Source organism: Caretta caretta, chromosome 17, assembly GCF_965140235.1.
Source record: "Caretta caretta isolate rCarCar2 chromosome 17, rCarCar1.hap1, whole genome shotgun sequence".
Classification (NCBI taxonomy): domain Eukaryota; kingdom Metazoa; phylum Chordata; order Testudines; family Cheloniidae; genus Caretta; species Caretta caretta.
In genome coordinates, this window is record NC_134222.1 from 12,625,643 (window position 1) to 12,653,074 (window position 27,432).

General features: G+C 38.9%; 1 protein-coding gene across 1 annotated transcript; it reads left to right on the top strand.

Moving 5' to 3' along the window:
- Positions 1-1,507: 1,507 nt before the first annotated feature.
- NCBP3 (nuclear cap binding subunit 3) lies at positions 1,508-26,928 on the top strand. The gene is made up of 13 exons (XM_048824082.2): positions 1,508-1,900; positions 3,002-3,067; positions 5,819-5,924; positions 7,266-7,391; positions 8,948-9,073; positions 12,611-12,684; positions 13,790-13,898; positions 14,731-14,830; positions 15,186-15,292; positions 17,336-17,621; positions 19,560-19,717; positions 21,488-21,652; positions 24,004-26,928. Exons 1-13 carry the CDS (start codon positions 1,538-1,540, stop codon positions 24,237-24,239), a joined length of 2,022 nt encoding a protein of 673 aa, XP_048680039.2. The 5' UTR covers positions 1,508-1,537; the 3' UTR covers positions 24,240-26,928.
- Positions 26,929-27,432: the final 504 nt, after the last annotated feature.

The following is a 27,432-nucleotide window of genomic DNA, read 5'->3' on the forward strand; positions in this document are numbered from 1 at the left end:
ACCATCCATCATTTCATGGGCTTGTTACCCTTCCAGATTTGATCAGGATGTTTTCCTTTGGGTGATTAGATAGCCATCTATCAGTATCAGCTCTGCACTCCTTTCCCATTTTATTCTGGTGATTCTATGGGCTCACCAGTTGCAGAAATACCTGTCCTTGATCAGCTCCTGCACTCGCTCATTGTGTGATTCACTGCGTTTTAAAGGGCTGTAGCTCTCAGGTCCCGCTCTGAGTCATAGTGGCCAGACAAGATAACAAAAAAATGCATTGTGGTGAGTAAAATGTCTCTGGTCTGTTCGAGAGGTCACGGGAACTTCGTTTACTGTCCCACAATAGCCAAATTTTCCATCTTTGAAACTCGTTGCAGATTGTTCTAAAAAAGACCCCTTTGATCCGGTGCCCTCAGAGTGCTCTTGCTCTCTACATCCCCCTATTTTTAGCTTACTCACAAAACTGACAGTGCAAACAGTTCATGCTCAAATAAATTGGTTAGTCTCTAAGGTGCCAAAAGTACTCCTTTTCTTTTTAATTATACTCTATCCTTCATCCTACACCGGTTAGGGAATCTTGTTGCAAGACCTCCCTCTGGTGGACAGTTATAACCCAAGCACTTTCATACAAAAGCACAGGAAAAAGCAAATACAGGGTAAAGCCTCTAGGACAAGGTTGTTGTTTTTCAAAGGTTATTTTAGGATCTAGGCTCCATTTGATCCAAATTTTCAAAGTTCAGGAGTGTCGGGGGGTGGGAGTATTGTTTCCAATTTAGGCCTGACTCTAAAAGTTTGGAGTTGGGAAGCTACCTGACCTGATACCGTTCAATGGGGCTTCATTCTCCAACACGAAGATCTCTTTTGGAAGCTCAGCTAAGTACATCCCATTAGGTGGATATACAGATACATACACTAATAAGTATTTGGCAGTCACAAATCCCCACAGATCCCAATAATATTGCAGCTAAAGACGAGCTAAATCAAAACCCTAGACCCAAGATTAACTGCATTAGGAGATGACCATGTTGTGACTGAGTCCCTGGACACTGTAGTTTTTTAGACTCGACCACAGAGTCTTTTCATGGAATTTATTACTTCCTCAGGGATATAAACATGCATTTAAAACAATGCTTCAGATTGGGCAAACGATCCCCATGTTATCCTTCTGAGGCCTACACTTAAAACGTAGGTCAACAGAGCTATGGCGCTCAAAAATTCACACTCCTGAGCACCACAGCTCTGCCAACCTAAGCCCCCGGGGCCGAACGTTGGCACTACAGTATCACGAGGACGTGACTCGAAGCTCGATCTGATACAAGCGGACAGTGCTGTTGTGCTGTGCCATATCACACCAGGCCCCCTCGTGCTAGGCTGTGGGGTGCCAGCGGGGGGGCAAGCCAGGGGAGGCCCCTGCTCTGGGGCCAGGCTGTAGGGTTTTCTGAGGCGGGCAGAGCCAGGCTCCAAACAGGCAACTGGCCACTCTAGCCTCCTCTCCGAACTCCATGGCCCTGGAGGACCGAGCTGGTCGCGCTCCCTCCCTGTCTCTATGGCATTAAGAGCGCTCTGGCCGGCCAGCTGCCGTCTCTATGGCCCTGCCGGCGGCGCTCTATCCGCCACTCCGTCTCTGTGCTCGTGGAGGCCGGCTCGGAGGCGGCGCGGCGCTCAGTCCATCCGGCGGGCCGCTCTCGCTGGTTGTGTCCTGCGGGCGGGCGAGCCTGGCGGAGCGATGGCGGCCGTGCGGGGCCTGCGGATCTCGGTGAAGGCGGCGGCGGAGGAGGAGGAGGAGGAGCAGCAGCAGCAGCAGTCGCCGCAGCCGCCGCCCCGCGGCCCCGAGCCCGAGCCCATGGAGGTGGAGGAGGGCGAGCTGGAGACCGTCCCCGTGCGGCGCTCGCTGCGGGAGCTGCTCCCGGTGCGGGCGGGCGAGGAGACAATGGGGGGAGGGGGCAGACAGTGGAGGCGGGAAGCTGCCGGGAGGGGGAGGTTGGGCAGTGGCAGATGGGGCGGGGGGGGGGGGGGCGCACAGAGGGCGAGGCGGTGAATGTGCGGCAGTCCCTCTCCGGGAGGGGGGGCCTGTGTGGGGCGGGGGCCGAGGTAGCGGGGGCGAATCTCTGAGGCCGTGCGCTAGGCAGTAACTCGAGCGAGCTAACACGAGGTAGAACCCTAGTGAGGACGGGCCGGCGTGTCAGCCCTAACAGATCGGGGCGTGGGGGGGGGGGGCGGGGAGAGGCCAGGGGAATGCTGAGGCCTCAAAGCCAGGACGAGATGGTCAATGGCCATTCAGCTAGAGGGTGGAGGAGAAGAAACTGGATTATTGGTGTACAGTCTACATGGGCTAGTGCAATCTGGTGAATTCAGCAGAACTAACTGACGACAAAGAAAAACCCTGGGTTTTTCCCCTCCAGGTCGCACTTCATTTTTATGACATTAATAAGGTGATTTAACAAAACAAAGGCAGTCATTTTGACTGCGATATTTTGGGAAATGGGACTAGAACCAATGATGCCAAGAGGCTTAAAAGTTACTTTTTTAATATGAAAGTTGAGTTTAATGTTATCTTGTGCTAAAAGGTTGCTTGATAACTTAATATTGGTACGTTGTAACTTTTAGAGAGTCTAATGTCTTAATATGATTATGTTAAACACAAATTTTTCTGTTGGAAGACAGTTATAGCTGCAACCATGGAAGTTAGAGTTGGTAAAGCTGTTTGATTATCACCTCCACTTCCTTCTGTGGCAGAATATATTTCCCCCTGTGATTGTGGATGTATTAGATTTTTAACTACTGCTAAAGATTACTTACACCAAAGGAAGCTGCATGTGTTTTGATCCATTCTGTTGGTACCTAATTCCACTGAGTGTTGTACACATCTGGGTCAAGAACATACTGGAGCTAAGAGTTAGGAGAGAGTAGAAAGGAATGGATTTATTTTAGAGCTGATTACCAGGCGAGATTTTATCAGTCTAATTGGTTTGTTGCATTTAGCCTTCATCACAGTTCTGCTTTTTTTCAGGACACTAGTAGAAGGTATGAAAACAAAGCTGGAAGTTTCATCACAGGAATAGATGTCACCTCCAAGGTAATATTGTGCTGTGGGTCTTTTTCAAGTTTTGTATTACTATTGTTGGATAGGAAGCATTGTTAGCTGGTCTTCAGGAAATTCAGATAAATGGTCATTTTCAGGTACACTTAGACCAGTGATTGGCTCTTTAATGTGTCTCCTGCGGCTGTTTTGATGTTAAAACACTGTGTGATTTAATTATTAATAGGGCTACAATTATGTCATGGAATCTGTGACTTCCAGAGACCTCTGTGACATTTTCTGTCCCAGGGCTGGACTGCTGTCAGCAGGCAGCCCCACAGCTTGTAGCTGCTGGGCAGCAGGGAGACCCCGGAGCTCTCTGGGGGGTCCCCTAGAGCTCCCACCTCCCATGGGAGGCAGGAGCCCCCCTGCAGCTGCCCAGCCGTGGGGGTAGGGGGAACCCCCCCAGCAGCCCAGCCGCAGTTGGGGAGAACAGGGGAATCGCCCCCATGCGTGCACACCCCAGCAGCCCAGCCGCTGTGGGTGCTGGACCCTCCTCCCTCCCCATTTTGTCAAGGATATTTTTAGTAAAAATCACGGACTGGCTTCTGTGAATTTTTGTTTATTGCCCGCAACCTGTCCATGATTTTTACTAAACATATCTGTGACAAAATATGAGCCTTAATTATTAATCAATCAGGATGCTTTTACTATGTTATTAACCAATTGTAGTTGATAAAATAATAATACTTGATCAGTCATTTTGCTGTGAGAATTGTATATAGTACAATAGTAAATGAAACAATGAATTCACACTACTGGAGCTCTTTTGGGCAATGCTGATCACTAATTTGGCTCCTGGACCACTAATTACTGACTTTAGACACTCTTTTGTAACTGGAGAGCTCTTGTTTTGACTTTAGGTTGGTGAAATTTTTTCTCCTGCTGTGATGTCTGTCTCGTGTAAATTATTAGAGTCATCAATTCGTAAGTCACAAAATATACAAAAATAAACAATCTCTATGAAAATGCTGAGCCAAACATCTCTTTCTATGATTTTATACTGAAAGATTTATTTGTAGACAAAGTTCTCATACCCCGACGAATTTGTAATGCTGTTTCTAAATGTTCAGTGCGTTTGCCAAAAAACAAGGAGACTCTCTTGGAATTGCAGTGATGCTACTCCGTAGCGCAAAGCAAAGCCCTTCAGAGTCAGGTCAGCTGAATTTTTCTTATTGTGTGTGTGACAGAGAAGGAAAAACAAGCGTTTGGCAGGAAAATCTAGTTCCATTGTCTTGAGTCTTCAAAGGGCATCATTGTGTGTTTCCACACACTGGGCCTTAAATACATACATTAGCGGCCACTTCAAAACAAGGTTTGATCATTTTGTGGTTCTTTGGAAGCTTAAACTTGCAGCTGGTCTCCCTGACACACTGCAATTTTTAAATAATTGGCATCACTGTCTTACAGATCACTGTACGTTGTATCAGGAAATTGAAAATAAAATTTATTGTTCTGTGTTAAGTGTTCGGTGGCATTATTAGGACTTTACATTTTCAGAACATGATAAAATATGAATCTTCACAACAGCACTGTGAGAGATGGTGCATGAGTTTTATTTCCATTTTGCCTAGAGAAAGCTTAGCCAGAGAACTTGTTACTTGCCCAAGAGCACAAATGGAGCTGGTGTTAGAGATGGAAAATCAGCATTCTTGGCTACAGATCTATAACTTCTGTATGTCAGAGACTTGTAGTTCAGGAAGCAATTAAAGTTACAGTATCAGTGAGAAAATCTCCTTCCTTTCTTACATTCCTTAATACAGCTTCAAAATGGCATACATAATTATGGATAAAGATATACAGGGCTGAATAATGAAAATGAGTTGGCTGGGAAATCTAATAAAACTGTGATTAAAAGGTCAAATTTATCTTGTAGTGATATCAGAGAGCAGTTCTTGCTTAAGGATATTTTTATGAGACAAGTTTCATTTTAGTTGATTGAGAGATATTTAAAACACTCTTATTATTTTTTTTAGACGGAGGCATTCTTAATCAGTCACAAGAAAGAAAATTACCATTTCTGGGGGCTTGCATAACATCTTTTGTATTACTGGCGTTTAGAGAATCTGTTGATGGGCTCCCTGCAAATAGTTTGGATTACCAATCCCAGCAAGATTTCTCTATGCAGGATTCCAGTTAGTACTAGTGAAGTGCAAACACAAAGGGATATTCCCACAGGCCACAGTGCAGACCCAAAGGGATATTCCCAAGAGCCACAGATCTCCACATTATTTTTTGTAACTGTCTGGAAACTCTGCGTGATCTGTGTCTTCTCAATGTGTTTTTCTCTTTTCCTCCAAGTAAACAAGCCAGCCTTCTCAAAATAAAAGATTAGTCTGCCTGGTAGAGGAAACATTTGTTTCAAGTAAAGGTTTGCTGAATTTTGCCTTTGATGTATACTCATTTTAAGGATAAGTTAATATGGTTATCCATCAGAAAGGTTAAGCACATGTCCAAGGTCACACAGAGTCAGTGACAGACAACACATCATGATTCCCGTTATGCTGTTTGGGCCACAAGACAATAATCCTTTGACTCTTAGTCAAGCTGTGAAAGAGTTTTTAATTTTGTCCTTTTTAACATAATTTTCTTTTTTTGTTGACTCAGCCATGCCTATTGACAACTAATAGAAACTTTGTAATGATTAATTTCTGGCCATTTGTGTTTTATTAAATGTCTGGTATTACTATGAAACTTGTTTGGACCAAAGCACCAATTTCCTCTTCCATTGGACCTTGTTTCCTTCAGGAAGCAATTGAGAAAAAGGAGCAAAGAGCGAAGCGCTTTCATTTTCGAGCTGAAGTGAACCTTTCCCAGAGGAATGTGGCATTAGAGCGAGACATGATGAAGAAAGGTAGGGAAAGTACCATGAGTTTATCAAACTGAACGAAAGGCAGAATCTCTAGATTGCTTCCTTCCCGTTTCCTGCCTTGATGGCCATACTACCTCACTCCCTTCTAGATGCTCCTGAAAAAGCAAGCCTCCGTATGAGTAATATCTTGTATTTTTCACTTTCCTTTTTTTCTGTTCACTTTCCCATTTTAAAAAAAACTTGAAGACAATAAAAAAAAATAAATACAATTAAAATTATTGTGGGAGGATGATGACACTTAAAAGAAACAGAACCATTTTGGGCAGACATCATTTTTTTCCTGACGTGGCAGCGGTATTCACAGCTGCGGGTAGATTGGCTGTCCAAGGCTTTTCTGTCAGTTGACACAGCAGAAGCTGTCGGCACACACACGGTTACAAGGCTCCAGTAGGATGTCCGTTCAATATTTAATGAAAGCGATATTATCAACTTCAAATTCTTTTTTTTAAGGGTTAAAAGTCGTCTGAAAACCGTTCGGCATCTGCCTCTGAATCCCTTGCCAATCTTTGTGGTTTTACGACCACGTTTTCCCATATTATTTAAAATATTTCTCTTTGTTGCTGTGTGAAGAACATACAAAAAAGAAACTAAAGCCCCAGTCATGCAACTGCATTAGTGCAGGTTGGATCCGTGTGCATGTTATCCTATTGAAGTTAGTGGTGCTCAGTGTGGTCATAGAGGTCCACCCATGTGGATGCAGTTGCAGGACCTAGGCCCTAACGGTCCTTCTGTGCAGATACATTTGAAGGATCAAGACCTAGGCCATTGATTATACAGAGGAAACTTGAAACTGACTGTACAGATGGTTGTGAAATACATGAAGACACTGAAAACAGAGGAAAAATAATATAATTAATTTTCAGTTATGGATAACCTTATTACTGCTTGTAACATACTAGGTAAAAAACTTTCAGAATGGCATTTGTTTTTTTATTTGATCATGTACCTTTAAATTAAGCTGAAGATTTTACATTCTTATTGAAAAGTTAATAACCACTTGCATGCTGTCTTTAAAATTAAATTATAATCAGTGATTGGCAGTAGAATTTCTATAGCAATACATTTTAATATTCCTAATGATTTTATGTTTATAGTATCCAATTTTTATTTTCAACTAGAAAGGTCAAAACATTCTGAAATTATAAGTTAAGTTCCAGGCCATTAGACTTGAAGATCATGCCTTTAAATTGGTATAGGATGTACCTGTCTTTAATAAACTATTCTCCATTTTTTAAAAATGATTTTGATTTTTAATTGAATATGTTTCTAAGACATAAAACTCATTTTGTAAAAATGAGCAGTGGTTTTGTTTCTTGTTTACAGCAATCCCTAAAGTGAGGCTGGATACAGTCCACATTTGCGGGGTAGATGAGATGAGTACCCAGGACATCTTTGCCTATTTTAAAGAGTATCCTCCTGCTCATATTGAGTGGCTAGATGACACTTCATGTAAGTAAACTAAGTTTTTAGCCTATAGTTCTTAATATTTTTCATATTCCAGAGCTCTTGGATTCTATTACTAGTTCTGCCACTAGTAGTGGCTTTGTGGCTTTTGGGCAAGTCGCTGACCCTTCTGTGGGTTAGCTTCCCCATCTGTAAACTTACTACCTCAAAGGGGTGTTTGAAAGAACTAGTTAATAAAGAACTGTGAATATCAAAAGCAATATATAGCTAAGTTATTGGTTAGTGAGAAAAATTACCCCAGCTCTAGCAGGTTAGGTTGGCTACACCCTGCTGCAATATAGAATGTTGTGAAAGAGGCTAACGCTGGTGAAAATGACAAGCTGCAGCAGTGTGTCTTAAATTGGTGCAACAGTATTGTAGCATTTTTAAAGGTCTGAGACATACTGAGGTAATGTCCTTGTTCTTCAGAGTGAGAAACAAAGAAAAGGTGTAGTCTTCAAAAATCCAAATGTTGAAGGGCGCTTTAGGTATTTGGTTTATATGTAGTTTTTCTTTCTTCAGCCTGCCTTTACATTTAGAATATGAGTGTTTTCCCTTACAGTGAATCTTATCTGTTCAGGCTTCTTAATATAAAACAAGATAAAATTTATTGCTCTGGTTTTTCCAGAATCATTAAACAGCAGAGCAGCATATAACGCTTGTGGCTGTATCTGGACTGAATGCATCTCAATAAAAGGACTTTTGCTCAATACTTATTTTTAAGAAGCACCTCTCAAATCTTCTTTTTCCTGTCTGTCATCATCACATTTCTAACAGCACTATCATCGACCTGACATATGATCAGTTTTACGTTTTGCATATAATTTTAATTCTGTCTCTTCTTACAGGCATTGTTCTTATATGTAACAAATCTGCATTGTATTTTCTTCAGTGCATGAGAACCTTGCTAATCCTTGCATCACTAATCTACAAATTTGATAATCCGTACAAAAAACCCTTAACAGTCTCTCCTTTCTTCTCAGCAAAGATTAACAGCAGAGTTCTGCAATGAGGTCTCTAGTTACTTAAACTTAATTATTTTACAAAATATAATTCAGTCATACTTCTAGAATACTGTCAGGAGTTTTACACAGTGAAACTAAACAACACTCTTCAAAATAAATGAACAGATCATTTTATGAGCCAGTATCCTTGATTTGATCATAGTTGCTCACTAGCATATTCAGAAAGTGCAATACTCTTGAGTGGGTCTTCTAGTTATTGGTACAAATAAATGAGCCCCTATTATTTATGTAGATCATAATCATTTCAGCGTTCTTTTATTTTTGACTAAAATAATGTGGTTTATGGCCTTTGTAGTGCTGTGTGAAAATAATTGTCTCTTGCTGATCAAACATGCTAAAGGATTTGTTTTCCCTTTATGAAACACATCTGATAATCTCCCTTCCTACTGGTGCATATAACTTATTATGTGACTGAAGTTTTATACTAGTAATTTGTCTTCTACATAAAGGACTGTAAGATAAAGGATATAATCTTAAGAGCCTGTGTGGAAAATTTCAGCTAACTAGAACTATTTTTGTGTGGGTTTTTTGTTTTAGGTAATGTGGTCTGGCTTGATGAAGTGACAGCAACACGAGCTCTTATAAATATGAGCTCTATGCCTGATCAGGATAAACTCAAAAACAGAGAAAACGAGGAGAAAGCAACTGAAAAAAACAAGAAAGGTAGATGCACAGAAGATACAGGTCATGCAGTGAAAAATCTGCATTCTTTAAAATATATTTTCTTGGCTTGGGTGCTGCATAATTTGAGTTACTGAAGGAGGTTCTGTCATGTAGTTTCAGGTAATGGTATTCTGCCACTTTAAAAAAGGCTTTCATCTTGGAAACCTTTTGAAGGAGCTGCTTCCTAAAAGGTGGGTTGGAGAGATACCAAAATCAGTAATAAGGTCTGTACTGAACAGTCTAAACATAAGGACAAATTCAGAGGCGTTGTGAGTAGTGGGGAAAGTTACACAGTACTTGTAACTCACAAGCTGAGTGGGTGGAAGGGTGGGGTGGTAACAATGAGAAACAAACAAGTGGGTGTAAGAAGGTGCTTTATCTTCTTAAACCCTCCCGTTGGTTGTTTTTTCTTGTTACTACACCGTCCTTTCTGCAAATGACATTGATTTACCAATGTGTAACTTCCATCACTATTTATATTATCTCTGAATTTGACCCTGTTAAAACCTGACCCAGTACCCCACTGGGTGTTCACAAATCTATTGCAAATGGACCCAATTGCTGGGTCCCATGTGCTTCCAAGCCAACTGCGTCTGGCTAGAGTCTAGCCACTGTTTCTAGCTTTGAGACCCTAGGGTACATTCCTAGGCTCTGACCTCTTGTCTAATGCCCTTCCTTGGGATGTGGGATGCCGCCATCCAGGACTTTGAAATCAGTGTCAGAGACCTCCTGAGTCCCGCAGTCACATACGCTCCCCAGAGTTCCACCTGGGCTGTGAGCACTCTGGGCTTGTAGCTTTACCCCGTTGGGGACTGCATGGCAGGAAAGCAAGTAACACAGGAATTGTTTAACCACAGTGACCTTATTCTTAAAACGTTTGAGTTAGATCTTTGAAAACAAAAATCCTGAGACCTAGTATGAGCTCACCCCTTGTGTGAGTCTAAGGTTTTATCAAAAAGAAAAGGAGTACTTGTGGCATCTTAGAGACTAACCAATTTATTTGAGCATAGTGGTTAGTCTCTAAGGTGCCACAAGTCCTCCTTTTCTTTTTGTGAATACAGACTAACACGGCTGTTACTCTCAAACCTAAGGTTTTATCAGTATTTTAAGCTGGACAGAGTCCGTCCTGTGCGTGTCTCTGCGTGTACTAGTCTCTCTCTCTTCTCTCCCCCCCCCGCCAGACCTTGAATGTAGCCAGTGGTCACTCTCCCCACGCCCCCCCACCCCGCTCAGCAGAACCTCGCCCTTAAATAGGGTTTCTTCTCTGAGCCATGTGCTCAGATTGAAATGCTAGTGACCCCTCAGTCATGCTTGCCCCTTCCCCACTGCAGGAGCCTGTGTAGAAAACCCATTGTTCCATGGGAATGGGCCAGTAGTGGAAAGGCAATCAAAATTGTTGACCCCAGATTTCAGTCTTGATGGCTCTTAGTGTTAGTCCTTTAAGGAGTCTTTGTGCATGTCCAGGCTTGTGCAGTCACAGTGTCCAACATTTTCACACATAGAACAAGATAATGTTCATAATTTGACTCGGACATATTCCACTCTGTCACAGTGCCCATAGTCTCCTTTTCCAGTCAGAGCATACTGCCAGGTAAGTTGTATAAACTGAAGCGGCTAAGGTGTACCTTCAAATTGTGATAACCGTGGAAATTACTTGCTGACAACATCCCCTTCATCATAACCCCATTATACTTCCACAGACAGGAATTTGTGGCTTTATTACTTTGACTATATCCAACTGTTTCGCTGCTAGGTGATGTGTTAACTTCCTGTGATGTGGTTCAAACCAAGATATTGAATTCCACATTATCAACCAATAGTGACAATGCAATTCATAAAAACGTTTGGTTTAACTGAGACACTAAATTTTGCTGAGGTATGAGTTGCATGAACAAAATCCAGATTACCAATCTTCACTTTCTGTACGTTATGCACTAGTAGAAGCCATCATATGTAGTTTGTTTTCACAACTCTGTTATGCTTCCAGATGCCTTCATAGCAGATTTCTCCTTGCAGCTTTCCACTGCAACTCAGGGGCTTTCTAGCAACCCCCTTCCTGCCTTGGGAAAACTAAGTCTATACAAAAATAGGTATTGTGAGGAAGATAAGAGTGCTTTTATACCATTTTACCAGCCTCCTTTATACTATGTCTTATTTCTTTGTACGGAAAACTTTTTTGTGCAGTTTTAAAACACAACATAACGTTTGATTTCTGGCAAATACCAAGATGCTACAAAATGTAACTTTCTTAAAATACATCTTGTGTTATTTTTGGAGACTAGGGAAAGACCTTATTTATATTGAGGACATATATTTTCACATTGATCCTGTCAGGTGCAAAGTAATTATTATGTATATCAACAGTAGTAAAATATGTATTGATCTAAACTCCCACATACATTTCTGCATCTGGAAAAGCAGGATACTGGGCGAAGTTCAGACTTCTTCAGTTGGGAAGAATTTATGAAGTAAGTTAAGGTATGAGGAATCTGATAAATCCAAACGATTAGGGAGGCTTTGGCTCAGATATATTCCTTTTTTAAAATAATTTTGGAATTTTGTCATTAAAAACCCTTGCAGTAATTAAAGATCCTGGGGCCCTTTTTGTAAGAGGCAGGATGCTAGCCATGATAACTTGGCCAAATTCCACCGCAGTAATTACATTCTGCTGTCTGAATATCCTCCAGGGTTTCATTTGGGTTCAGTATTCCTTGGTTCCTGCTCATAACTTTTGTGTAGTTGCTGTGTGCTGTAACCAGCTGTTGTATGCACCCTGACAGTTGCTGCATTTAGTTGCTAGGTGAAGAATCTCTATATTTCCTTACTAAACAGGGCTGCTGAGACGCTTACCCAGTGTTGGTAAAGTGCTTTGAGATATCTGAGCGAGAGGCACCGTTAAAGGACTGTTAAGTTGTCTTTCAGAAATATTTGAAACAAGATTCTGCTGACAATATAAACAAAATCTTTTTCTTATCCCCAAAAAATAAACTGAAAATATCTGCCATCAACTAGTAATGCACAGTGTATACAGCCAATAGACTAGTGTAATCAGTTATTACTGGTTAAAAGGTTGCTTCCAAGATTACTTAGTTAGATTCTTGAAATGAAATGACTCATAATTTTTTAGCTGCAGAGATTATCTCTGTAACTTTCCAACTATTGAACATTAACTCAGATATTTTTAAGTGGCAGCTAAATTAAGGCATTTAATGACCTCTCTGCTATTGATAAACTGAAACACAGTGTGTCTTCTTATATTAACAGAGAATTAAACTGGTAATCCATCCCTACTGCTTCAACCACGTACATTAATAGAGAGCGCCAGCGTGAAGGAAGCTCTCTGATAGTTACAGTTATCTTGTGTACACACCTGTTTAAAGTTTTTGCAGACGTTTACTATCTTAATTATTCTCCAGGCTACACAGGAACAATTGATAACTTACTCAGTTTGATTTCAGAAAATATAAGGAAATGAAAACCAAATGCTGGCGACATCATAAAATCAGGAAGAATATCCTAAAATTTGTTTATCCTTAGACCAACAGGAGGAAAGCTCGGATGATGAGACCGAGGAAGGAGAGGTTGAGGATGACAATCCAAGTGATGTTGAGGTCAGTACAGAAAGAAAAACATTAACATGAGAGATTCAGTTTTGGGTAGTGAGCTCGTTCCGATATTCTACTCCTAATGCAAAAATATTATACAGAATCTAGACTATTGTATCATAAATTAAATTGCTAAATCAGATTTAGTACGTATGAAAACATTTAAGGCAAGGGGAAGTCCAGAGACTTTGTCAGTGGGGATATCAGCCTAGGATGGCTTTGTGAAAGTGGGTTTTTAGGAGAGGGAGGGCATTTGGCATGTGAGAAGTTTGAAGCTGCTCCGCCCATGTGAGGACAGTATGACAGCAGGTATGGAAAAGACTGGAAGGAGGAGATAAGGGGAGTAATTAGGAGGAAGGATGAAGAGGAGTCAAGCTATTCGGTTTTGGCAAACTGTACATAAAGGTATGCATCAGGGGAGTGTATCTATTTAAGTCGTACACTTATTTGTTTCACTCTTACAACAGTAAGGACAGCACATCTGGAATAATGCTGCTTTTCAAAAGAAACCAGCTGAAATATTTCTAGAGGTGCAAGAAATTTTTAAAAAGCCTTTTATTTTAAGATGACCTGCTTAATAGAACACTGTCAGGTCAATATAGGCCCAAATTTCAGTTTGTGTAAAACAAATTTAATATTAATAAATTTAATGGAAACTTTTCTAAACATTTTTCTGTGTTTTTGCAGTCCAGACATTGCAGTGTTGTGCTAGTGTGTGACAAGCTGATAAACAGGCTAGAAACTGACTGTAAGCAAAAATAAAACTGACTAGTTGCCTTTCATTGTCCAGGTTTAATGCAACATAGATGGAGTCAGAAGTAGTGGAAAGTAAATTAGATGTTAAAAAGCTTAGTTTTAGTAACTTAGGGTTTTAATAAGACAGGGAGGGAAATCTTTTTGCTTTAAAAAAAAAATTAATTTTAACCTGCCAGTGTTCCTTTAATAAATCAATCTGTTAAAGAAATGCAAAACCGCTGAGTTCACAAATCTGCTGGAAAGCTCCTAACACAAAAATAAACTTTCTAGTAAATCATTTGTTAGCTTTACTGTTGAATGTAATCTGTGCTGAAAAACATTTTATTTTTGTATCTAAAATATTTTGTTTCCAAAGTTGGATGCGCTCTCCCAGGTAGAGGAAGATTCTCTCCTACGTAATGATCTTCGCCCAGCCAACAAGCTGGCTAAAGGAAACAAACTGTTCATGAGATTTGCTACTAAAGGTAAAAGACCCGCTGCACAGGCACTATACAGTGTTTGAAGGTGACTGATGACTAAATGATGTCTTTACAACACAGATAAAAATAAAATTATTAAAGTGTTATATTGTTTGTCTAGCATTATATGTTAAGATCTCATAGTACTTATGTGTATTTTTAATGTGCGAAGAACGTATATGTAGAACTTTATTCTGGGTGAAGTTCAGCCTGATGCAAAGATTCAGCAAAAGATCTATCTACCACTTCAGTTCCACTGAAGCCCACAAAATAGGCTCTGCGTAAGGGTGAATTTTGCCTTTTCTGAGCATCAAGAATTATTTGCCATTCTTATGGTGTTGGAATTCTTTATGTGGTGTTGGTGGAAGCTGTTACTGGCTACAGTCATGTCAATAGATAATATTAATGCATTTAAGGTAAACAAACTCAAGTCCCGACTTTTTTCCAATTTGACTATGTCCTTTTTCATACAGTTCTGACAGGGACATGTCTAAGTAGATAGTCTCCACATTCCAGGTCTTAAAGTGATACATAATACAACAGGAAGGTGATAAATGGAAACTCCTATCTCCATGGAATGAAATTAGTGGAAGCCAGTGTCTTTTTTACTGTTAGTTTTATTTCAGAGGAATTATCAGCAAGCATTGTAATCCATTTTGTTCCTAGTAAGTACACAGATCTTTTACTCACATGAAGGAGATTGGATATTTTATAGCTCAACAATAGTTGAGACTGCCTATTACTATATATGCTTCATATCTTTGATTGGGCACTCTTTATTTTTGCTCCAGTGTGGTTAGGGAAAAAGTATTCCTTTAACTTAATTACACATTTTCAGATGATAAAAAAGAGCTTGGAGCTGCAAGAAGAAGTCAATACTACATGAAATATGGCAACCCTAATTATGGTGGCATGAAAGGAATTCTTAGCAACTCTTGGTGAGTACATGATAAAGGGAAGTAGAACCTTGCATGTGTCCAGCCATGCTTACAAGGCTATTTACTTTGTGAGTGTCATCCCTCAAAGTTCTGTAGACTTGGGAGTGGGGAGCATTGATTTGTATTTTAGCAAAGTTGACCTGTTGACTTTATATTTATAAAAATTTTAATTCAAAATTAACAAGTGCTTATAGTTGAGATATTGATACTGGGCAAAATAGATCCATAGAGTAAATGCGTTCAACTGCCATTGAAGTGAATGGAAATTACAGCTGTTACTCCGAGGCTGAATTTACCTCACTTTCTTTTGGCCTTTTACGTGGCAGAAATGCGTTTGCTTTTGTTGGCATTCCAGGAAACGAAGATATCATTCACGTCGAATCCATCGTGATGTGATAAAGAAAAGGACACTCATTGGGGATGATGTTGGGTTGACACCTCCTTATAAACACCGGCATTCAGGTAATTAATGACAGTACTGGGAACATATATAGTGCTTTACATCTTCAAACCAGTTGCGTTGCAGCTGTTGTGAAACTGTAGAATGAAATAAAATATAGGTCTTTGTGCTTCACAGGTCTGCCTTTTCTGTCCACTCCGCCTCATTAAATAATTAACCAAAGCAGAGTTTAGTCCAGGAGAAAATGGTGGTTGCCACATGCTAGTTTTGGGTGGAGTTAAATTCTAATAGTTAAAACATGGAGTTGAGTCAAGATACTAGGGTTCTTAGCCCTGCTTAGCCACTGATTTACTTGTTACATGACCTCGTTTTTCCTATCTGTCTAGCCACTTTATATGACTCATAGTATACGAACAAATCATTCTTACAATACCTCTGTGTGACAGGACAACATTACTCTCACTTTGCAGGTGAGGAACTGAGGCACAGAAATGAAGTCAGTTGTCCAAGATCCCTTAGGAAATCTGTGACAAAGATAGGACTCAAGTCCAGATGTTGGTCCAGTGCTTTAAACACTGTTCTTAACCTTTACTTGATAACTATTTTTCAAGGATGTTGTGAGAAATCAGAGTGGCAGAGTCCTTGTGAAAGGTGCTATGCAAATGCAAAATATAACCTAAGCATCAATATACATAATGTAAATTCTAAAATAATACATTTCATTAAATAAAAGCATCTTTCAAGTAAAGCAATAATTGAAATACTTATTAATGGAATACCTGTCAAAATATAATTCTTACTGTCTTTGGGTTTGTCAGCTTGACATAGATTGTGCATAATTAATTTGATAAATAGAACAGTGTCAGATAAGTGAAAGAGTTCTATGCTTTTTCCCCAGCACTTAGATTTCGTCCTATGGTTTTGCAAGCAACCGTTCAGATACAAAACATCAAATCACTTAGCTAGCGTAATTCAGTAGGTACTTCATTTTACTTGATGGTTTTCTTTTAGAGATTTAGGAAATGGGGCCTGGAACATAAAAGACAAAAATCTCTAATGGTTTGTTTACACTTCATCTTAAACTGTCATATTTGCCATTTCAACTCTTGTCTTACAGTACATGACAAAAATAAAGTAGTTGGGTGGTGTATATTCCAGGGGCATATAGTCCAGAAAACCCTATCAATGAGCTTCTAATTGGTATTTTAGCCTTTACAGTGGTCATGTGATTTATGGGTGTGTGTATTAGAGAGATAATATGGGAAGAAATATGTAAAGTGCTAAGGAAAAGCTGTACAGGAGGCTGCATGTCTGCTGACTGCTTTGTAAAAAAAGAGACTGATACAAAGTGCATTCAATACATTTTCTAGAATATATTCCTGTATATGTCCATGAATATGAAGTCACATGAAGATTGAAAGAGGGTGCTGAAACTGTGCACAATCATCCATTTAACTGTGTATGATTAACACTGTTTTACTTGATGGAGCGGTGTTTGCCTCCTGTTGCATCTGACACAAGATTAAAACACTGTTTTACTTCTGAGTATATATTATAGATTTAGAACTTGGGCAATACATGATGCACCTTTTCTGTTGCCCAGTGCTGAATATGGGATCCGGGAGAAATCTTTCTCTTTCACCAGCAGTGATCACCTTAAGGCACTATACAAGCATTAGAATTAATTATCTTTATTTTAGCAGATATCGCTTCATATTGATCATACCCTTATTCAGACATTTTTAAAAATCCAGCTTTCCTTCTGAGACAGTGAATGGTACAGATTATGGCATGTTTTATAGCAGTTTTATTTTTTCCTGTATTTACTTGCCATTTTTTCTAGATCTTGATTTTTAATTAACTTTATGAAAAAGAGACAAGATAGGTGAGATAATATTTTTTATTGGACCAACTTTTGCTGATGAAAGAGACAAGCTTTTGAGCTCCACAGGTCTCTTCTTCAGGTCTTAAAGTTGGTCCAGTGGAAGAGATCACCTGACCCATCTTGTGTGTTGTATCCTGGAGCCAATATGAATTCAAAAAACCTGCAAATATTTATGAAAAAGATAAGCTGCAATCTCTCAGAAGTAATTGTTGTGCTTCAGGCCTAGTGAATGTTCCTGAGGAGCCTATTGAGGAAGAAGAGGAGGAGGAGGAAGATGAGGATATGGATGAGGATGACAGGGTTGTGGTAGAGTACCGGGATGAACTACAAGCTTTCAAACAGTCTCGAGATCGCAGTGCAGCAAGACGATCAAGTGCCAGTGCGTCTGATTCTGATGAAATGGACTATGACCTTGAACTGAAAATGATATCCACTCCATCTCCCAAAAAGAGCATGAAAATGACAATGTATGCTGATGAGGTGGAATCTCAATTGAAAACTATTAGGTAAAAATTTTAATTTGTTGCATTTTATTACGTAAGAACCCCAGTCACAAAGTGTTGCATTATATTATATTTATATTTATTTTGATTTGGTTAAAATTATTTTTTTAAAGCTTGAAAGCTATTGAAAATAATTAATGTAATCACTTATATGAATTGACAAAGTCAACTGACCTGCTCTTTTAAATTTAAAAAAAAAAAGTACAATAACTGTTCAGGATCTCAACTCATTAACTTAAGTGTTTTGAGTCACCCTTTAATGGTTAAAACCCATGTAGTACAGGCGTTTGATCCTGCGCATATGTACGTACCAATTTTATGTATCTGAGTTATCATGTTGCATTCAGTGGGGCTACTCAAGTTTAAATTTACTCATGTGCACAAGTGTCTGCAAGACTGGGACTGTAATTTTTTAAGTATATACTGATAATGTAAAATCTGTGAAATAACTGTTTATTAAATAGTAAATATAAAAGAATTGTCCAAAAACATGTTCAATAGCTACTTACTTTTCTGTGCCCTGAACAATATTAACATCTTGTATATTAAGATCATTCCAGTTAGACCATGTATTTCAAAAGAAATGATTCAGTAGTACACATGAAGATCTTAACAACAATTGCAGTATTCTGCTTTGACTTGATACAATACGGAGCCCTTCTGAAGCTACTATAGCATATCTCAATGTGCAGTATATTTAATGCTGAAAATCCTTAGCACTGAGTAACAACTCTCCTTGAAAACTTATCCCATTTGACTCTTGTTAAGATCAATCACTTGTCATTTCAGTGGCAGAGCTGTAATGACTTAAATGAAGTGGCAGCATCAGCATGCCCTCTTTAGCTCTGACATGATTTAGTGGAAGATATTTAAGAGAAGAAATACAGAAAACTCACTGAAATTGACCCTTAATCCAAACGTAAAATTGTTAAATAAATATTCCCTTGCAATGTTTGTAATCTGACATTGCAGCATTGTGTTAATGCATGAGAACCTGATTAAAATAAATAGAACTGACTGGTGTGTTTCCATTCCTGAATCTAGGAGAAATGTGCATAAAACTGACACCAACCACAAACCAACAACAACCCTTTAATGGTAAAAAGTAAAAGTAGGTTTTAATATTTTCAGTATTAATAATCTAATAAAAATCTGCATGTCCTGTAAATAATATGATAGAACATGATGGAACCATTATAACGTGAATTAAATCAGTCTAGTAATTCTGAGACTGTTCATTTACTCTGAATTACTTTGACCGCAGTGGAACAGCTGTGTTGACATTAACCTGGTGTATTTCTGTTTGAAACAGATACTGATTGAGCTTGTTCACATCACTATTTTTAGTTTTCAGAGTACCTCATAGTGGTCAGAATAGTGCTGATCACACTTATTACTAGAGACTGTAGCAGATATCTTTAAAGAATATACATTTTCTCTGTAGCGAAAGGTATTGCAAACTCTGTACTATCATAGCCTACAAATGTATCCCTTATCTGCATTATCCCTGAGAGGTAAGATGTTTACAAGCAGCCCCTGTGCACATTGCTTATAGTCTTGAGTAACAAACGATGATGAACCTAAACTTAGAGAAGCATTGGTACTCTCTCTATTGTTGTTTTGACAAGATATGCTTAAATCCTGGTTTAAAACTGGAAAAACATTGCTACCTATTTTTTACAGGATATGCAGCATATAATGCTCTGAACATATTGATAATTTGTTTGAAGAAGAGCTAAGACTGATTCTGGAATGCAGACTTTTTTTTTTTTTTTTAAGTGGTAGATTTTGTGTTTTCTCCCCCATTTCTTAAAAGGGGAAATCTTGATATCACTAACTTCCAAAATGTGTTTATGCACAGGGGGCCTTCCTGAAGACTCTGTTGGGCTTCATTCATGGGAATTTATTTGCTGATTAGAAATACATTATGTCTTTATTTAGGAACTCTATGAGAGCGGATAGTATAGCATCCAGTAATGTCAAAAACCGGATTGGCAGCAAAGGGTCGTCAGAAAAAGTTGCAGATGTAAGACTACTGTTAGAGGAAAAACGTCAGAATAACACAGGGCAGCGTCAGCCAGTCAGCACTACAAAATCAGGTAATGGAAAACTAACACATTTTTAATGGTATGTTCAGTACTGAAATTTATAAACTTGTAGGAATTATGTTCAACTGTTGGTTCTGCAGATATGCAATTCCATATTCTCTCACATGTTTCACACCTCATAAGGAATATAAAGAATCTTACGTTACCAGGCTTTGACAGTTCATGTATTAGTGGAATTGCAGGTGGCTTGTATTCAGATATTAGGAGCTTGTGGAGATAAATGTATAATGCCTACTTTGTTTTTTATCTGATGAACGAACTACTCCCTTAAGCAGAGGGCAGATTACGGACATAAGAAAATTAGGGACAAAACTGGGGCTTGCTACAGGGAAAAATGAATAGTTGGATGGAGATGAAGAGTTTACTCTTGCCTGAATTACTTTGTTTATATCTGTTCTCCCAACATTTCTTTGTATTTGTCTTTTTAGGTTGCTGGCTCTCTAAGGCAGAGATTCTGTATTTCTGTGCGAAAATACCTAGCACGTTGTGGGGCTAACATGATACAAATAACAAATGTGAATTGCTTTGAATGTCTTGAATGAGAGATCCTGTTTAAGAGCAGAATATTTAGGTTGCTTCTGACTGGCAGGTTTTGAGTTTTAATCTTAGTTGATTGGTCCTTTTTTTTATTATTTTTTTAAACTTGAGCATGTGTAACTTCCGTTACTCTCTTATGTGCGTAATGCCTAGAGGTTACTCTTGTCACTTGGAAGGAATACTTTCTTTATATAAAGTTTACTAAATGATCCAGTTGTTTAATACCTTTCTCTAATCTTTCATGTCCTTCAGATTGACAGCTTTCTAAATATCTCTTCCTGTTCCATTTGCTTTCATGTTTTTGTCTGAGTCCTATGGCAGAAGCAGGGATCCAAATCTTAGGGCACGTCTACGCTTACAGGAGATCAGCAGCGAGTGTGGATTTTAGTGGGTCTGCTGAAGACACGCTAAATCGATGGGAGAGCACTCTCCCATCAATTTGTGTACTCTGCCTCCCTGAGAAGCATAAGGGAAGTAGACGGGAGACGCTCTCCCCTCGACACAGTGTAGTGTAGCCATTGCGGTAAGTGGATCTAACTATGTAGACTTCAATTACGTTATTCATGTAACTGAAGTTGCATAACGTAGATCGATTTAGCGCGGTAGAGTAGACCAGCCCTTACAGTTTTCAATATGGTATGGTTCACGTCATGGGTTAAGTATCTTTACAATAAGATTCTTTTGCTCTGATTTTCAGTTCTGCTCTCAAAGTTAGAGGACACAATACTGTAGTTTTAAAGCAGATTTTTAATGTATTCTAAAAAGTAATTAATGAAGGAGTCATACTTTTCATATAAACTGCCTCACACTGGACAGAGACCCTTTTCTCTTGCTTCAGTATTTATATTCCTAAAATAGAAATGTAATCCAAAACAAAGATAGCTTTTGGCGATCTTTAGAACAGTTGTTACTTTTTAATCTTTGGGACAAAGCCCAGCCGCTTGAGCATAAACATCCCAAAAGGGGTGCCTTGCAAAGATGCCGTGTGACAAATCTGTCATAGAAATAATTCAAGCCTGGATTAACTGTAATACAGGAATTCAGAATATTTCAAAGACAGTGAGCTATGTTAAGATTTAATGAAAAGACTTCAGAAAAAACAGCCATAGATAACCTCTCTAATTCCAAATTTTGCAAATGGATAAAGGACATGGGATCAGCTGGAAGAGTTAAAAATGTAGTACATGATTATTCAGTTTAATCACTGTGACATGTTATTTCCAGATGTACGGCAGAGACTAGGAAAGAGACCTCACTCTCCAGAAGTCAAGCCCCCAAGTAGCTCCTCCACCCCTCGTCGAGAACCAGTATCAGATGTACATAGCCGGTTAGGGATACCCAAACAAGATGTGAAAGGCCTGTACTCTGACACCAGAGAGAAGAAAGCAGGTTTGTTTTACAGAGAGAAAATGTGACTTTACTTTAGGGGTGCATATGTAGCTTGTAACTACAGATGACAATGATGTCTTGATGCTTTTAGTGACATTTGACTAGAAAATAACCGAAGGATATTAACTTAGAAACAGAATATTATTCCTAAACATTAAAGCTTTCCCATTCATGTGGATAAAATTCTAGACTTTATAATTTTGCATAGAGATTGCATCTCATGAGCTTTATTACAAAATCCTCATGTGAATAACTTGTAATAGCTAAAGCAGTTTTTGTAATGAAGATCACAAATGTTGGCTTATTCCCTTTAAGATACTTTACTGCTTTGATTCTAGGGAACAAGAGGAACCTCAAATGAAAACCTGGAGGAATAATATTCTGGTGACTGAAGTTAGAAATCAAGTAGTGAATGTTGGTGGAATGTTTTGAAATTGTAAAGCAGTATATTAATGGTTATTAGAAGTCACAAGTGCCAAATTCTGCCCTGAGAGATGTATGCAATTCCCATAAAAGATAATGGGACTTATGCACATTTTTGAGGGCACAATTTGGTTGAAATGTCTTCAAAATCTGGTCTTGGAGAATATCATAGAATGATGGCTGAATTATTATCAGGGCTTTGGAGCGGAGCCTGGAGCCGGAGCTCAGAGCAGTGGAGCTGCAGGTTTTTGCCTAGAGCTGGAGCGGAGCCGGAGCACAGCTCCAAAGCCCTGATTATTATATAATTTATTGCATTTAATTTCTACTTTTCTCTCAAAATATAGACTAAAGGAACTTTTAAGACAGATTTTCCCTGAATGTTGTTTTCTATCCTCAGTGCTGAACTTTTCCTGATTTTTATTTTTTATTCTTTTGCTCAGCTTGTCTGAACAGAGCAGTTGTTAAAGATATCTCAGACTCTGAGGTGTAATAATGTGCTAATAAAAAGTGAAAAACTATAGTAACCAAGGAATTTGCATTTCAAACTGTTCATTAGCGTTCCTAACCTTTACTCATTTCGACTGTGAATTGCAATTCAATTATTTATGTTCGCTGTCGTTCTCTTTAAAGTGTGGCTCTACTTTCAGAAGAGACTTCGTGGAAATAGTTTGATACAGTTCTGTAATTTTCTTAGTGAAGCTAGGTCACATTTTCTCAGTTTACAGAAAGAAAGCTTTTCTTGGTGACAGCCCTGAAAACTTAACCTGGGAATTGTACGGTCTTTTTTTCATACTTGTAAATCACCAGTAATAAAGCGTCTATAGGCCACATAGAGGCTGCATAGATATAAGGGAAGTATTAGGGGAAGACTGTATTTGCTTTTGATGATGCATTTGAATCCTGCTCTCTTACAAAATCTGTGTGTAGACCAGGTCTATCAATATAACTGTGTTGTTAAGGGGTGTGTGGGGTTTTTTTGTTGTTGTTTTTTTTTTTTTTAAACCAATGTACATTTACTAGTACAGCTCCTAGCATAGACACAACATAAAGGTGTCTTCTGTGGGTTGCTATTCCCATACTGGAAGGAGAATAAGTTATATTACAGTACAAAGCACCTTTATACTGATATAACTGCCCACATTGGGTGGGTTGCACCAGTTTAACTATACTCGTATAGTTAAAGTGGTACCACTTTCTAGTGTAGACAAAGCCTTATTCAAAGATGTGTGATTCTACAGTTCTAACAGAAGTAAAATTAGTTAAAATGTACTATCTCTCAGGCTACAATTTAATCATGGGTATTTTTAGCAAAAGTCATGGATAGGTCATGGGCAAGAAACAATAAATCATGGTCCGTGACCTGTCCAATACCCCTGATTGAATCTTGGAGGGGAGGAATCTGGGGGCCTGCACCACCAGCTGCTGCTCTGGCCACCGTGGGGAAGGAAGCCCTGGAGGGCCAGCTGCTGCTCCGGCCACCCTGGGACCGCTGCTCAGGCAGTCTCTGGGGCCAGCTGCACCGGCCGCTGCTCGGGTGGTCCCGAGGACCAGCTCCCTGGGGCCATCAGAGCAGCAGCTGGCTCTGGAGTCAGCCACACTGTCTGCTGCAGAAATCACAGAATCTATGACTTCCACGACCTTTGTGAGAAACACAGAGCCATAACTATCACTGCTATAAGCAAGGATTGCTCTGGATACATACAGTAGCAGAACTAAATAAAAGCGCCATTTTACATAGTTACTTTTAAGAGTAGACCCCCACTTTAAAATATATTAAATTCTACTTAAAAAAATGTTGAGAACATTAAGGTTGCATAGTTGAAGTGTTCAAAATTTAGGAAATGCAATGGTTAAAATTGAAAGTTTTTCCAGTGTTTTTCATTACTATCCATTTCTGTGTTTTTCAAACATGTTTTTATTCCAATTAGGTAATTTATGGACCCGCTTAGGATCAGCACCTAAGACACAAGAAAAGACTCCAGATAAATCAGAAAACTCAGTAACATCTCCAGAGGAGGATGATTCAGAGCTCCAGCGGGCATGGGGTGCTCTAATAAAAGAAAAAGAACAATCTCGCCAGAAGAAAAGCCGATTAGATAACTTGCCATCTCTACAAATTGAAATTAGCCGGGAGAGTAGTTCTGGGTCAGATACTGAATCATGATGCCCTTTAGACCCTGATCCTCAGGATTTGAACTCTGCAGCATGGCAAGATTTCCATTGCCCAAAGGCTGAACATTATGGAAGCGTGGCAGGACTCTGATTGAGGTTCCAGGAGCCTCTCCATTCTGTTTACACAGAAGTAAAGACCTGTATACCACTTGACATTTAAAGCAATCAATCACATTTGTCTTCAGTATGTGTGGCCCTGTGTTGTGTAGGGCATTGTCATATACATTTATTACAGCAAACCTGTAGTTATTGCAAAACCATTTTTTCCCCAAGCTTCAAACTTTAAAGAAGGGGCAGAACTACTCCTGGATTTTGTAGAAGACTTTTTGTTCTTAATCTTTTTAACATGGAGTCTTTTAAGAAAATGTTTTACACAGTTCATCCAAAGAACAGGGAACTTCAGAATAATCACTATTGCCTTGCCCTTATAGCTGTTACCAGCACCTTTATTCTCCTCATGGGGTAATAACAATGATGCTTCCTGGGTGGGCAGCCAGTAAAGGGTAAAGCTTATAAAGGATTGCTGTCTCCCACTCCTCCAAAATACTGAATGTAAATCTAAACTAGACCTCCTAGTACAGTAATACTTCAAAATAACATCAGAGCAGCACCACTATACTAGTCTCAGAAAGGATTCTGCTTCATTCGTTTTGGTGATAACTTTTTGCTTTAAGTGAAGATTGACAAGTTCAAGACTGCAGAGTTGGATTGTTGACAGAATTGTGCAAATTTCCTGAGATTAATTTTTTGGAGTTTAAATGTTGAAACAATTTTAAAAAATTATTTCAATATAGCTGTATTATGTTTGAAGAAATCTAACAATTTAAAAGCTTAAAATAATTTTTATATTTGTGAAAATTCTGTTGGCTACAGTGAAAGCTTATAGTGGTGTTTTCATATGTGCTGTTAAAAGAGAAAAGGAAAATATAGGATCAGTGTTTCATGTCAATATTTTTTGAATGTCCTAATTGTATAGTACATGTGGACGTGCACATGGCTGACGAGTTACATTCACTTCACTTTCCTTACCCTTGTCCTCTTCCTTAGTAGGTAAAAAGGTTAATGAATGTGTAACTGGATTTTTTTTAATTGTGGCATTTATTTTGATTGCCCACAACTCTGGGAAAAGGAATAATGTATATCACATTCTGGTAAATAGAACATGTAGCAAAATATTACCTGCCAAGATTTGACAGCCTGCAAATCTGTTTGCATTGTATCTAATTCATAGGTTCTGTTAGCCCAAAATGTCAGTGTCCCTTTCCCTTCTTCCTTTTTAACATACATTTTCTTCCCTTTTCTAATTTTTTCATACTATATTGAAATAGGTTTGGGGTTTTGCAAAAGCAAGGAATCTGCAGTTAACCTCCATTATGTCTGTGTGTCTGTATAAGAATAGCAGTATATAAAACTGAAGATAAGCTACAGTGACTAAATACAACAGGGTAAGCTGGGGACTGACTGGGCTTCTAGCCTTAACTATTTCCTTGCTTTTGTGACATTCACCCTTTTTTATATATTTAATATTGAATGTTGTCTGGTAAACATGGCTGCCTAAAATACTGTTCATGACAAGAGTAAATGACTGCAATATCACTGTAATGGATTATTTTGATGTGTACTTTCATTTAATATATTTCCCTTTATAAAGCTTTAAAATAGAATCATATCTAACAATACATTTGACACCTTATCAATATAAGATCCTGATAAAAGTTCCCTTAACTGCTGTGTTTCTGTCAGTAAATTACTTGGGTTGTATTGCTGGCTTGACTCCCATACCACATCTTACTCTTTCTGGAAGTAGAGATGGTGTAGGCCCCCGATCATGTAAGATGCACTGCTCTGGAGCCCTTGCAGGTTTCTGCCTAGGCCGAGTAACTGGGCCTTTAATCTGCTTTTAGTGTTGCTGATGGGCATGTCTGCTGTGTCTTCCTTCTCAGCCAGAAAGTGGCTATGCCTTTCACGCATTTCACAGTAGGAGGGTCCAATATCTTTAAAATCTTTAGGACTGAGTCCTCATAGCCCTAATTGTGAGTGTAATGTAAGTATATTATTAAAGGGACCATACAAAAGACTCCTCTAGAATTGACCTTGTGCCCATTTTTGCTTCTTTATGAAGTACAAAGAGGGTTTGAAAGGTATTTGCCAGTATCACATGCGTCAAGTCTGGTTTGGTTAGAGGACCCTGTCCGTTGTCTCAGATGGGGTGTGTATTGTTTTCTCTCACCTTCATTAAAAGTGGGTAATGAGTCTTTTTAACAAAGATATATCCTTTTCCCAAAATGTTAATTACTCAATGAAATTAAGCAGATGTTAACAAAAGACACAGGAAAAAGTATTAAGCAGATTTACTAAAAATCCTTCCTCTTCCCCCCCCACCCCCCCATTTTGCTTGGCTTTTTGCACTCTCTTGATTCTTGTTTGGTTGGCATTTCACTAGTTCTCAAGTCATTACTGTGTTGTCTGTGCAAGACAAATTAAATTAGTAACGTAAAAGGCAAGCTGGGGGGGAAAAAAATTAAGCCTGCAACATAATGAAGCAAAAAGCACATAACCAAAAAAGGAAAGGAAAAATGGGCACCTTTAAGTGATTAATGTTGATGATAAATGTTCAGATAGTGAATGTGAGAAATTTGACCTGTGTATGCCATTAGAATAAATGAAGTCTGTTCAAAGTCTCTCAGATTTGGGAATGAATATTCTGGTTTTGCCGTAGGACCTACACCAAGGAAGGGAAATGAGCATTCCTCAATTCTAAGTGAACTGTTATAGAAACACCTTAAGACTTTCTTTAGATCATTTCTTATGAAAGGAAAAAAACCTCTTTTAGTGAGTGGTTCAGGTGACTTGCATTCTGTTTCTCAAAAGAAATGGGCATGTGGCATTTTAGGCCTCAATTCTCCAAGCTGTCTGCATGGGCAGAACCAGGCCTTAGGACTTTAAAATCAAGATTTCCTTTCAGGTAAGTACATCCAATAACAGACAAGAGGAAGAAGAGAGCAACATTACATTATATTCTTTGCCTTGAATTGGAAAAAAAAAATGTGAAAATATTTAAACCTTTATTTAAGCAGATATTGCTGATGTCTGTTGGCTTGGTCTTCTTCCAAATAAAAACTGCTAGAAATTACATTAACGTCCAATTTTACTGAAATTCTGTTGGGTAGTCATATTAAATCAGT